Here is a 14,005-nt window from a genome sequence, read left to right as displayed (position 1 = left end):
GCCAACACCACACCCGCCTGGGAGTTTTCTAGAGATCTCGCTCTCTTTCTTTCAACTTGGGTTGTAATCCTGGAAATTCCATCTACTAGCTGAGTTACCTCGGGAAAGTTATTTAACTTCCCAGAGTCAAGTTTCTTTATTTGTGGGTAGGGGATAGATAAGAATAAGAACTGGGTGAGGCTGAAAAAAAAAACAATGCAGGTGGACACATTTTGAGTACCACGAAGGGCCTGTCATCCTCATTCCTCCACGGGGATGTGAGCTTTTGGAGCACTTGTGTTCTGAGGTGGTAAGGTTTCAATGCTCCAAGCATCTTGATGAAAGAATATTTCTCCAGGGAATTCCCTGGCGGTGCGGTGGCTAGGACTCTGTGCTCTCACTGCCGAGGACCCAGGTTCAATCCCTGGTCGGGGAACTAAGATACTGTTAGCTTTAGCTGTGTGGTGAGGCAAAAAAAAAAAAAAAAGAAAGAAAGAAAGAATATTCCTCCAGAATATTTTATCCAACCCACAACCTACTCAACTATGTAATTTTAGCCACTTATTTCCAACTAGAAAGTCGAAGGAATAACCGTGCCGCCTTTCTCACTCTATCTGATATCTCTAACAGGCAGGTTTTTTTTTTTTTTTAAGATTTTAAAAATTTTTAATGTGGACCATTTTTAAAGTCTTTATTGAATTTGTTACTATATTGCTTTTGTTTTATGTTTTGGTTTTTTGGCTGTGAGGCATGTGGGATCTTAGCTCCCTGACCATGGATCAAACCCTCACCCCCTGCACTGGAAGGCGAAGTCTTAACCACTGGACCGCCAGGGAAGTCCCTAAACAGACAGTTTTTAAGGGAGGAAAGCTTAATAACAGATTTTCATGTATTATGTGTAGTCTTAAAAAAAGAAAATACAGTTTTTAAAATGATTTGCAAGCAAGGTTTCCAAATCAGTTTTTACAGTCAAACTATAAGATGTAGGTACAAAATTGTCCTTTCCTGAGAAGTGAGTGTCTCTTTAATTACAATGTGTTTGAAGATAAGCCAATATTGACTTTTAAGTGGGAAAAGAAATGTATTTGTTTCTTTGCCACCTTTGTCTGGACCTCACTAACATCGGGTGATGGGCAAAGGTTCAGAAACACGTGGGAGGGGAAAGGGAAGGCGTGGAGCTTTACCAGGGGGTAGGTGATGATGAAGGCCACCCAGCCAATGAGCAGGAAGGTGCTCAGGATGATGGTGGCCATGTCCTTGAGCATGGAGTCCACGGGGGCCTCGGGCCTGGGCGGGGCATGAGCGAACTTCTCTTCCACATCTGAAGAAACTGTGGTAGGTGCGTTTTCTGAAGTCTGGTCAACCAGGTCGATAACCTTGCATGGGAGAGAGTGGCGACATCACTGCACAATTTCTAGTCAGATATAAATGAGCCAAACAACGAAGAGAGGCAATGACTATGTACGAGGAACGACTACGCTGTGGAACATGCTGGATTGTTTAAAGCCCACCCCAAGACCACAAACCAGATAATTGCTGCCTTTTTCAAAGCAACTGCCTTGGGAGGCTATGCCCTCTTGCAGTGATAGCATCATTACTCAAAAACGGTTTTTAGAGAAATACTTTTGAAAGTGCCTTCAGATACTACATTCTTTTGAAAATCCTTATTAAAGGCAAAAACATCCTTTCATGGTAGATCTGACGTTTGGGGGAACTCTGAAATCATAGGTAACAAGTCTGGCGGAAGGTTGGTAGTCAATTTGGTAACAGCATTTCACATTAAAAAGGAAAACCGCACACACACACACACACACACGCGCGCGCGCGCACACACACACAGCTATAAAGTAATAAAGCAGCTTTCTTATGTTGCTTGTAAACTTTCAGTGCAACTCCAAACACAAAATCACGTATTCAAACAGTCCACTATTTTTCAAAGTTTTTAAAAAGCATCAGAACCCTCTGTTAGAGCCCCGAATTAACTCAGATAAAGTGGAGCTTCTGCCGAAGCACCTCAGAATCTCTAGGACTTCGAGAAAAATGCACTGATTTGTTCTCAAACATCTGCTGTTCCAGGTGTGCCATTATCACTTGCTGGTGAAATGCACACGCAGCCTCCTTGGCATCCCACACGTTCACAATGTTCACCGCCCAGACTAACGCAGTGCCCTGCCTCCCTCTCCTGCAGCCCCTCCCGCAGGGCGCAGGGGCCTGTGGCTGGTGGCAGCTGAGCAATGTTTGCTGAACACGTGACCAGAGACAACACTCATTTAGTTATATTTGCTCACGTGTGTTTGTTTTAAAAAGTTAGTCTTATTACCAGATAAATGCACCTCAGAGTATGTTCATGGACTTTTAAAGGACTCTGTTCAAAATTAAACGATGAAACAGGAAAATCTCAACTACAGCCATCTCTGAGTGTTCGGTTACGGGTATTGTTTAATTTTCTTCTTTAAACTTTTATTATTTTCTAAGTGTTCAATAACAAATACGCTTGGCTTTAATCAGATCAAAATCAGATCAAGATTTTAGGGCGCCAGTGCTATCTCCAACCTGGCTCCCTCCAGAGATGAGGGACAACTCAGCGCACCCTGGAATCTTAAACATCCATGTGATTTTCTTCTCCTTTCTCTCTGGATAAAATCTAAATCTCTAATGCGAATCTGACGCCATCACAGCCCTCACATCAGCCAGCCGCTCCCCTGCTCCTCTGACCCTGCCCACGGCCCCTTCTCCGGCCGGGACCGCACAGCAGGGCTGCAGGAGCCGCCAAGCCCGAATGGTCGGACCCCCAGCCCGGCTCCCACAGCCACCCTCCAGCCTCCCCACTGCTCCATGCCCCAGAAGGCTGCCCACCTGGGCAAAGCGATGGGCTCCCTGCCCCCAGTTTCCGGCAAGGACACCAGCAGATGAGACAGAGCTGGAGTTCTGTGGGGCTGCCAAGCGTCTCATCTGAAGCTCCAGGCTCCTGGTCTGGGGCCCGATCCACTCCCTCCCCACATGCTTCAGGCCCAAGTACGCTCAGAGAATCCCAGAACTGCCCACAGTGTGAACGAAAACTCCCCTCGAATCATGCTAGCCTGGCTGGCCGTCTGCCTCCAGCTGAGACCCTGACAGCAGGCTGTCTCCCAGGGCTCAGGAGGGCGGCCTGGGCCAGGGCCTCCCCGCTACTCCATACCCATTCTGTGGGTGCCCTGGGTCCCTGCCAAGCAGGCCACTTTCAACAGGCCATGCCTGGCTTCAGAAAACCTCAGTCTCCCCACCTGCTCTCTTTGTCGGCTCTTCGCTTGCTGCCCGGCTTGGAATACGGTTCCTCTGTAGCCGTGTGATCCCATTCCCTGCCCCCCGTTCCCCACTGGATATCCTTGGATGCAGTCAGGCTGTCTCCTCAGCCCCAGAGCTGGACATGCAGGGTTAGCCCCCCTCCAGGCCTTTACCTCTGCACGCTCCCCTCCAGCGCCCACTGCCTCTCCCACAGCCTCCCGGAAGCCCCCTTCCTCCCTGTCAGTCCTCAGCACTTTGTTTGCTGTGGATTCCCGTGTACCACTCTCCCCTCCTGAGTGGACTGCAGGCTCTAAAGGCAGGACAGGGCTTCCCTGGTGGTCAGTGGTTAAGAATCCGCTTGCCAATGCAGGGGACACAGGTTCGAGCCCTGGTCCGGGAAGATCCCACATGCCACGGAGCAACGAAGCCTGTGCGCCACAACTACTGAGCCTGCGCTCTAGAGCCCGCGAGCCACAACTACTGAAGCCTGCGTGCCTACAGCCCGTGCTCCACAACAAGAGAAGCCACCGCAATGAGAAGCCCGCACACCGCAACGAAGAGTAGCCCCTACTCGCCGCAACTAGAGAAAGCCCGCGCGCAGCAACTAAGACCCAACGCAGCCAAAAATAAATAAATAAATAAATTTATAAAGGCAGGACAAATGCCTTATCCCCCAGCACCTGACACGAGGGGCCACCAATTGACTGTCCACTTCCCCACTCACCTCCTCAAAGCTCTTTTTCTCTGAGTCAGCAGGAATCACATTTTCCCGGTGTTTGGGCAGATTGTTGGGGAATCGCTCCAGCATCTTGGTAGATGCAGACAGTGGGGTCTCGTGGTGTCCTGTGAGAGGAAGCACAACCTCTCATGAGAACAGTTTCTCCACACAGTGGTTGCGCTTGACCCACTAAGCTTAAGCAACCGTCACTCCCCCGTGAGGGGCCCACGATGCAGACGCTCACATTTGTAAAGTGAGAGAAAGCGGGAGGCAGTGACAAGAGAAATTCCATCAAGACAGAACTTTTATTCCTCAATGGCGTAGTGCAGTATTCTGAATCTCACAACAAGGAGCAGAGAAGTGTCCTTGTCACGAGAGGGATCCGGATGTCCAGGGCACGTTCAGAGCAAAGCTCATGTGGATAACCCCTAATCAAGGCCGTACACTGTGAGGCACTATGAAGCTTCATCAAAAGCTCAGGGAGGGGCTTCCCTGGTGACACAGTGGTTAAGAATCCGCCTGCCAATGCAGGGGACACGGGTTCAAGCCCTGGTCCGGGAAGATCCCACACGCCGCGGGGAAACTAAGCCTGTGTGCCACAACTACTGAGTCCACATGCCACAACTACTGAAGTCCATGTGCCTAGAGCCCGTGCTCCACAAGAGAAGCCACCGCAGTGAGAAACCCGTGCACCGCAACAAAGAGTAGCCCGCACTCGCTGCAACTAGAGAAAGCCTGCATGCAGCAACAAAGACCCAACGCAGCCAAAAATAAATAAATAAATAAAATTAATTTATCAAAAAAGATATTGTCCAAAAAAAAAAAGAAAAGCTCAAGGAGTTCTCCCTTCAACGCTGACCCCTGTCACATCACTCCACTAAGGGTACCAAGTCCCCATCTTGGTGTTTAAATCGCACAGGCGGAGTTCTATTCCCACTACCTAAACACGAGCTTCCCTCCTGGGAAGTGGTGAATTATTCAGAAGACAGCACGTTTGCTGGATGGATTGGGGATCCCGGGTCCCTGTTTGTTCCTTCACTGTTCCCCACACAACTATTTCAAGGCTGCCTAGCAGTCATTCATTACACGTTTATTGAGCATCTACTGTGTGCGAGGGAGCTAAATAAAATAAAAGCAACGATATTTGATATGGCCGATCTCTTTAGTTCTGAAGTTAAACGACTCCACACACCGCCCAGAAGAGCCAGTCACTCTCTCAAGCTGGGCTCTCAGCACCCTGACTGCTTTCTTCTCTGTTCTCTCACAGCAATCAGATCTCACCTTAATTCCAGTCTCACCCTATATTCTGTCCTCTGTTCTCCCAAACCTATCAAAGATTGTATGGTATGTATTTCCAAGACAAAAACAAACAAGAACTAGTCCGAGCTACATACATTACTCATCTGGAGAAAGCCCCTTGAACTCTCTCTCTTTGGGTCAGTTCTCTATCTGTACCATAACACTGTTCGCTAACGGAAGCCTAAACTTGTTTTGAGCCACCACCAAGTTCCCCTTGTCTTCCAAGGAATGCTGAGACGGCGGGATATCCTGAACTGCTTGCCCGCTTCAGACCTCTGATTCGCACTTGCTGGTGGGGCCCAGGGATCTGACCAGGAGGCTCTCCAGGTACCTCTGAGGCTCACTAACAGGAGTCCGTCTCGCTAAGAGCAATGAGGGGTCCCCTCCACACACCACCTTGCACTGCAGCGCCCGCTGCTCTAAGAGCTCCAAGTCCCACCCCTCGGCAGGGCGCCAGAAGGGGTTAGCCCGAATCCCCTCTTCGTCCTGTAGTCTTTGTAAGCAGGCCTCCCCTGTAGTGGGGCCTTTAGCAATACCTTGGAGCACACCCTGAACCGGCTGTGCTATGAATGTAATCATGAGCTCCTGAAACACTTCTGTACAAACAGAACCTGGTCTTAGTGATGTATCTGTCACCATCCAATAATGTCCAGGCTCCAGAGCTGAAAGCACAGGCCCTGCCCTGAACCTCCTGGATCAGGAGGTCCAGGGGTCATGCGTGTCTATCTGACGTAGGTCCCAGGTGAAGCCGAGAGCACCCCAGGTTAGGGCCACTGCTCTGGGGTAACCCACAGACCACACCACTCAAGCCTGGAGAACTCGTCTTATTTTCAAGATTAAGGTGAATGTGAGGATATCCTTAATGTCGTCCACAATCACCAAATCAGAGGACATATTTGGACATAAACGAGCATATCCTTTTACCCGTGGCCCTCAGTCTACACAAAATTATCACTCAGTCCCACTACCTTATTTAGAAAAGACCAGCTTTGAACTTTCTCAAAAGGACTTTCCGAACTGTGGGGCACATCCCTAATTACTTCTTTATACCTTGTTGGGTTTCTCAGTTTTCTTACTTGGAAAACCTTTCCATTTTAAAAGGATATCATTTCGGGACTTCCCTGGCGAACCAGCGGTTAAGACTCTGCGCTTCCACTGCAGGGGGCACAGGTTCAGTTCCTGGTTGGGGAACGAAAGATCCTGCATGCCGCAGGGTGCGGCCAAAATAAATAAATAAAATAAAAGGATATCATTTTGCAACTGAGCCATGAAGACTTTTTCTGGATTTTTTTGGTCTCACACATTTCCTTAGTTTCCAAAATTTTTTCACTTCTTAACCACTGGTAGACAATGTATCCCTTAACTGCTTCATAAAACTAAGTGGCCCTGTGATTTTAATGGCCTCTGCCCATCAGTTCTTTTTTTCCTCCACTTTGGGCCCATTCACCCACACTTTCCGAACTAATTCTGTTCAAAAAAGGGTAGAAGTATTTTGTTACCTCCTCTGCCCATTATTTGGTAAAAATAATAACCAGAAGAAAAACAGCTGTAAGGAGTCAGGATGAACAAAGGACAACAAGGCCAGGACGACTACAAAGCAACCGATCGGGGCTCCAGGACATCCAGTTTCCTTCCTCCCTGTGATGCCCAGTTACACCCCCCCATCCAGATGCCACCGGCTGGCTACCTCCTAGCCCTGCAGTGTCCCAGGCGGCTCCACACCCCTTTTCCGGCACCCCCAGGCCTGACCTCTCTCTGCCCTGGTCCCAGTCGACACGAGCACTGAGCAACCACCAAGCACCACGGAGCACCACCGCACCGGGAGAGAATGGGGAGGACAAAGCTCATGAGCGCCTGCGTGCTCCAGCACCTCCTCGGGGCTGCATCCCCACCTCTCCCCACCTCTGGCGCTGGGAGACGGCAGAATTGGGGAGGGGGCTGCCGCACTGGAAAGGCAAGTCCGGTCAAGAAAACTCCGTCCTGCTCTAATTACTTGGGACACTTGCCAGACACATAGCTCCTGTCACCTCTGCCTGCATCGGTCACACTCGCTGCCTTCCGGTGTCGTCTCAACTTCTTATCACTGATGGTGGCAGAAACGGAAGAGAAGGAAAAAGGGACCACCAGTGGATAAGACTCCACACACCCAACGCAGGGGGCACAGGTTCAATCCCTGGTCAGGGAACCAGATCCCACATGCATAACGCAACTAAGAGTTCACATGCCACAACTAAGATCCCACGTGCCGAAACTAAGATCCAGCACAGCCAAATAAATAAATAAATATTAAAAAAAAAAAGGGACCACCCCACACACCTGGGACTTCTGCACCCAAGTCCAGCCTCCGACCCTTCACCACCCTCAATCCCTCCTGGGTCTTCCACCCTTTCCTTCCCCAGCCCCTCCTGCCCACGCCCACACCAACTCCCAAGTGACTCCTTCCACAGAAACTGCCTGTTTTCTTAACTCTACATGGATATACCAAGGGTGCTGACCTTGCACAGGGTCACTGTGAGAAATAAGGAAATATCCTAGAATGCTGACTGCCAGTGCCCGGCACGCCCCAGACATCCAACATGTGTCAGGTCACTGCACAAAGTTTACACTATTTAGTACTGGAGTTTTGGAACATTAGACAAATGATTTTTGAGAACTGACTTGGTAACACAGCTAGCCTGTTTATTTTCCTTGGGGGTGAAATATTCCAAGGTCTGAAAGACCAACTTGGACATGAACTGAGCACAGAGCTGAGGACTGTTAACTAGCAATGTCGGCTCTTGGCCACCAGGAGGCAGCACGGCGTCACCACGGCCACGAGGAGCCAGCTCTTACCGATGAGCAGCCAGTAGTTGTGCAGGTAGTTGAGCTTGCTCTTGCCTTTGAGCCCAGGGTCGAACTTCAGGTCCGTGCTGGGTGTGATCACACACTCCCCTTTGTCCCCGATGGTGACACCGTCGGTCTGGGGTCCTTCCAGCAAAGGAAGGGTGCTGCCTCGGGGCTGGGAAGACAGACTGGAGTGAGGCTGGGGGTGCCCACGTGGACAGCAGTGTGCCTGCAACTGTCCTAAGCACGTGGTCCTATTGTGGGGCTGGTCAGGAAGGCAGAGCAGGACTCCAAGGCCCCAAGAATGGGCAGGAGCAGCCCCTCCCTCAGGACGTGACAACGCTGAACTGAAAATTCGGGGTACTTCCCTGGTGGTCCAGTGGTTAAGACTCCGAGCTCCCAATGCAGGGGGCTTAGGTTCGATCCCTGGTCAGGGAACTAGATCTCGCATGCTGCAACTAAGACCTGGCACAGCCAAATAAATAAAATATTTTAAAAATAAATACATAAATAAAATAAAATTCCGATGTCTTTTATTTATTTATTTTGGCCACACCGCGCAGCACGCAGGATCTTAGTTTCCCGACCAGGGATTGAACCTGTGCCCCTTGCAGTGGAAATGCGGAGTCCTAACCACTGGACCGCCAGGGAAGTCCCTCGGACGTCTTTTTAAACGTGGACATCTCTTTAAATGTGGGAACTGGGAAACAGGAAGGGTGTGTGTGGAATTCCAAGAGGCTACTGTGAGAAGCAGATATAAGGGAAGGAGTTACACATGATACAAGTGACCAGGGTGGGAAACCTCTAGCCACGAGCCCGGTGCTGCCTCGGGCACCGCTGGACCCAGGCAGGCGCTGCCCTGACACGGGAGCAGAGGACTGGCTCACTGTGAAGACAGGAGATGCCAACCAAACAGTTCAAACGTCATAAGGACCAAAACGGCGGCTGGGACTGTGATGCCTCAGACACTCAGAGACTGAGCGCCTGAGGCAAACTGGTGAGGTCCCAGGAGGCTGGACCGGTCACGAAAGGATGGACAGGATTTGAAGAGGAAAAAAGGAACACGGGAGAGCATCTGAGGTGTGAGGCGCAGCCTGAACAAGGGAACTCTTGGAACTCAGGGAGAGGATGGACAGTGCAGCCCCACAGAGACACCAGCCGTGTGGCAGTGGACGGGTGTCGCAGGGCTGGCCTGAGGGGAGCATGAACCCCAGCTGGGGAGTCTAGACTTGAACCTGAAAGCCAAGGGGAGCAACCGGGGCTTCCTAGGCTTAGGAAGCTGCTTTAGTCACGTGCATCTCTTCTCATGAGGTACTGACAGACGTGGTACACGTAGGAACTGTTTCCGAGGATGTTAAGATCTGTGTCCTGCATTCTCAACTAACAGGATGTTCATATATAATTCATTCGTTCGTTGCTAAAATGGCACAGGAGTGTTTCGGAGGCTGCATTTATGAGCCCCCCCGCCCCGCACAGTGGACTCACCACAACGGCGACCCCCTCGTGTACCATTGAGGGGGAAGCGTAGAGGCTGGTAGAGTATTTCCCCACATACAGGGTGGGCCTAGGAGACAAACAGATACATGCATTCCACTGTCATTTAATTTCTGGACCCCACAAAAGGGGGCTCTTTGGAGAGAAGAATCACAGCCCCGAATCCCACTCCTAGGAGGAAGCACATTAACTCCCGAGGCTCTCAGTACCAAGACAGGGTACTGCCCTGGGAACCAGGAAAGCGGGACTGCGGGGCCCGCTGTCACTGATGCCTTCGAAGCGTGCACAGGCCACCTGCCTGCCAGCCGGGGTTTCCTCATCTGCAAATGGCGGGGCTGCGCTAGCTCACCCCCGCGACAGCCTGAGGCAAGGACCACGAGCGACGATCACCCGGGAGAGACTGGAGGCTTGTAACCATGGCACAACCTCCAAGACAGCCCGACCAGGGTGCTCTGACAACTGAGCTGCCACCAGAATCCCCACTGCAGTGTCTTGTGGGTCGTAAAGATTCTAGAGGTTTTACAGAAGCCCTGAGAGAGTCAACTGCTCTTATCCAGGGGATGCACAGGAAATCCCAAACCCGGCGAGACTTCCCGCGGGTCCCTGTTAGGGGCATCGAGGAGGGGATGGGATCTGGCTTTGTCCGTGGTTGTCATCAGCGTGACAACGCGAGGCTGCACGTCCAGACCCTGCTGGTTACTATCAGTAGCCAGCCTGGGCTGGGTCACCTGCTGAATTCTCTAAACCTCTCTCTGCAAACCACCTGACATTTGAACGGTGTCGTAAATTCAGAGAACATTTCACACTCACCCGATCTCCTCCACGGCTCGGCAAAATGGGCAGCTGAGGCCCAGCAAGGCTGAGTGACCGAGTTACAGGCTATTCACAGGTGGGGATGGAGAACACGAGCCTGCCGAGTCTTAGACACCCCCTAACACTTTGGTCTTGATTTTTAAAGCAAATACGACTTACAGTAAAATTTCAGAGAATAACAGAAAGTTAAAAAATAAATACGTCTCTCATATTCCCACCACCTGAGATAGATCCAGATCGTACTACAGTTAGACAAGGCAGTCTCTCTCCTATGCCCACCCATAATTTTAATGTATTTACTATTGGAGAATCTGAAGCGTCCAGGGGTGTCCAGTTCTTAGATTCTGAGGTTTCAGAACAAGTCGTTCTTGCCTCTTTATGTTCTTCACGGCTTCAGGGACGCCGGCCCCGAGCCCTGGTCCTCAGGTCATGGTACGGCTCACTGCTGCTACAGCACCAGAACACCAGGGCCACAGCCGCCCCCTTCTGCCCTGAGTCCCCGACTCACATCAGCTTGCTCTTGGCCTCCGTCTCCTTGGGGAACGGGTACTTCCACTTGGTGATGCGCCCCACCTCCCCCGACATGAAGGTCAGGTAGCGCAGGGTCTCCACAGCGACGTTGATGTGCATCACCTTCCGCAGACCCTCCCGCTGCCAGATGTAAAAAGCCACCACGGGGGAAGCATAGTTTTGGATCCACAGGACGTCCCCAGATTCACTGTCCACGGTCACCACCAGCCCATCGCCATTGGACACAAAGTGGGACATTTCTGTACAGATCAGATAAACATAGCGTGTTGAGTCTCACCCAGCTTGCGACCACATCCTCTACTCCCCTGGCAAGCTGCAGCCACTCAGCTAGAGGAAACAAGCCTTCTGGAGTGTTCTCAGATCGCCTCCAGACAACTCCGCTGGCTTCCAGCGAACTCTCTCAGGCCCTACGATAGCAAGACACTGAGAGCTGCCGGGTTTATAAATATAAAACAGGGTCACTCTCTCACGTGGTAATGTTCTTTCTTCACTTGGTAATAGCATTCGATTCAATTAGTGGGATTCAACTGCTGAGAAGAAAGGAAGCAATGGAGGGCCTATGAATCTGGTATTTGATAGCAATCATTTCAAACTACCGAGCAAGCTGAGAGTCCGGGCTGACCACTGCCACTGCCCACGTGTGACCGCAGAGGAGGTCTGTCAGACTTTCGGGTACCAGTGCTAAGATGGGAAAACTGGCCTTTATGTCACAGGCTGATGTTTAATTCTGCTTCTGCTTCCCATGGGCTCGTAGTTACTTCCTCCTGGGACACGGAGGGACTCAACAAAGTGTGCCCTCCCTCCTCTCGGGCTAAACTCGCCACCATTTTACCTGGGTTCCCTCCACACTTCTCGCCCAGGCCCCTGCCTTCAACACTGACTACTGAAGTATTTACTACGAGTCCACGGAAGTCCAGAACCTGGTGACCAAGAGTGTCTAAAAAGGAAATGCAGCTTTCTGGAGCCCTCGTTTCCCCACAGGTCACAAATACCCGCCCGACCTCACCAAGCCACCGAGGTGCTGGGGGAACTTACTATACTCCACGTCGTCCTCGGGCAGCGCAGCTGCGTAGTCGAAGTAGGTGGCGTTCCACCGGAGCTCGCGGGTTTTGGTGTCGTACATGGTGATGGTGTACTCTGGGGAACACACACCAGCCCGTTACCTGGAGGGGCCACGGCACCTGCGGAGGTGCTGACCTCCTCTAAATTATAACAGACGAATCCTCCCTAAATGGTGTGTAAGAAAACCCAGGCCATCCATGTGGAGAGAGACGGGCCACGTGGAGGAAGACTGGAGTCCCAGACGCAGGAGCGAACCTGGCCGACAGCAGGTGGAGCACAGACAGGCCGCCCACGCTGTGCCCTTCAACTCGAGACTCACAGGATCATGAGCGATGTCTTGGTGTTGTTTTAAGCCACTTAAGTTTTCGGGTGGTTTATTATACAGTATAGCAATAGACAGCTGAGATGAGAAACCGTTACCCAGATGTGGGATGGTGCCGTAACAAAAACCTGTAACGTGTGGCGTTGACCTTGGGAGCGGGTGGCAGATGGAGGCTAGAAGAGCAGTAAGGAAACTGCTGCTGGAAGCTGAAAACGATGACCCAGGTTAGGTAGTGGCAACACAATTAGTAGAAGTACTTCTTGCAGTAACTTGGAAAACAGAAAGAAAGTACCTAATAAACTCGTGGATCTGTCTAAGGAGATTTCCAGGCGGAATGCAGAACACGCCAAGTGGTTTCTCTTAACTGCGTATGGTACGACGCAAGGCAGATAAGCGAAAGAAGAAACCATTCAGTTTTCAAGCTGAATCTAGAGGAACTACAGAGGGTCCAGGACTGATGCCCCAGCTGGAAAAGATTCTCAATGTGAAAAATGGCCTTAGGGCAAAGATCAGGTTCAGGTGCTACCAGTAAAAAATGGCTCTGGGGTCAAGCTCAAATCAAAGATGAGGCTGTAAGGCCCTCCTTTGAGGCCTCAGAAAGATTTAAGGTGGTCCTACATAGACCCTCTGCTAGGTAAGAGGGTTCTAAGAACCGTAAGAGTGCTGTCCCATACCTCAAAGTAGAGAGATTTGTGGGTATAGCTTTAGATCTAATGGAGTAGACTATAATTTGACACATGGGAAGCCCACGAAGATTTTTAAGGGAGTGATACCAGCATGGACCAAAAAATACAGAGACAGTCAAAAATGGGGGAAAAAAAAAAAAGTCCTCTTTATCCCCAACTTTCAATGGACAAGGAACAGATTGAGAAAACTACAAAACCCTCACTGTTTCTTAAGGAAAAGAAAGGACTTCTCAGAGGGGAGGACCAGGCTGCTGAGAACAACACATTGGGGAACCAATTCCAGAGGGCAAGACTGGGCCCTAATCAAGGAATCTTCAGAGTAGGGGAACCTGAAGACATGTGCCTGGCTGGATTCCAGAATCACTAAGCACCAGTGACTGCTGTGCGTCTATCCTTCCCTCCCTTTCTGAATGGAGTATCCAGTGCAACTCTCCTATCTGTGTCTATGCTGGAGGGGAGATAATGTGTCTCCTTTGATCCACAGGTCTCCAGATCAGAAGCCTCGCCCACTTCCAAACCAGATACAGATCAAAAGCTGCTGGATTTTGAGCCCCATGCTGTGGCTGGACTTGGGGAGTCTTGGGAAGGGGTGAGTATATTCTGCATGTAGGAGGGTTGTGAATTATTGCAACCAGAGGGAAGCCTGTGGTGGAAGGTCTGAAAAGATCACCACCATCAATGCTCCCCCATCCCTGTACCTCACGTGACAGTCTTCCCACCATGAGGCTGAGTCTATTTCCCTACCCCTTGGTTCCGGGCTGGCCCCGTGACTTGCTTTGACCAACAGGCTGCAGCGGAAGTGAAATTCCAGGACTTCTGAGCCCAGACCTTAGAGGCATTGTAACGTCCACTTTTCTTTTTTTTTGGCCGTGCCTCACCGCTTATGGAATCTTAGTTCCCAGACCAGGGATTGAACCCAGGCCCTCAGCAGTGAAAGCGCAGAGTCCTAACCACTGGACCACCAGGGAATTCCCGCAACGTCCACTTTTACTCAAGAGGAGAACCCAGCTGCCA

General features: G+C 50.8%; 1 protein-coding gene across 1 annotated transcript in view; it reads right to left on the bottom strand.

Moving 5' to 3' along the window:
• Positions 1 to 14,005, bottom strand: part of ERN1 (endoplasmic reticulum to nucleus signaling 1) — an 83,028-nt gene that overhangs the window by 16,417 nt on the left and 52,606 nt on the right. The window contains exons 7-12 of the mRNA XM_059996663.1: positions 11,957 to 12,058; positions 10,899 to 11,160; positions 9,569 to 9,647; positions 8,093 to 8,258; positions 3,968 to 4,086; positions 1,164 to 1,355 (exon numbers count right to left, since the gene is read on the bottom strand). Of these exons, the coding sequence (XP_059852646.1) occupies positions 1,164 to 1,355; positions 3,968 to 4,086; positions 8,093 to 8,258; positions 9,569 to 9,647; positions 10,899 to 11,160; positions 11,957 to 12,058 (920 nt within the window). The remainder of the gene's footprint in view (positions 1 to 1,163; positions 1,356 to 3,967; positions 4,087 to 8,092; positions 8,259 to 9,568; positions 9,648 to 10,898; positions 11,161 to 11,956; positions 12,059 to 14,005) is intronic.

The sequence above is a fragment of the Delphinus delphis genome, chromosome 19, assembly GCF_949987515.2.
Source record: "Delphinus delphis chromosome 19, mDelDel1.2, whole genome shotgun sequence".
Taxonomy (NCBI): Eukaryota; Metazoa; Chordata; class Mammalia; order Artiodactyla; family Delphinidae; genus Delphinus; species Delphinus delphis.
This window is presented reverse-complemented; position numbering and strand designations above follow the sequence as displayed.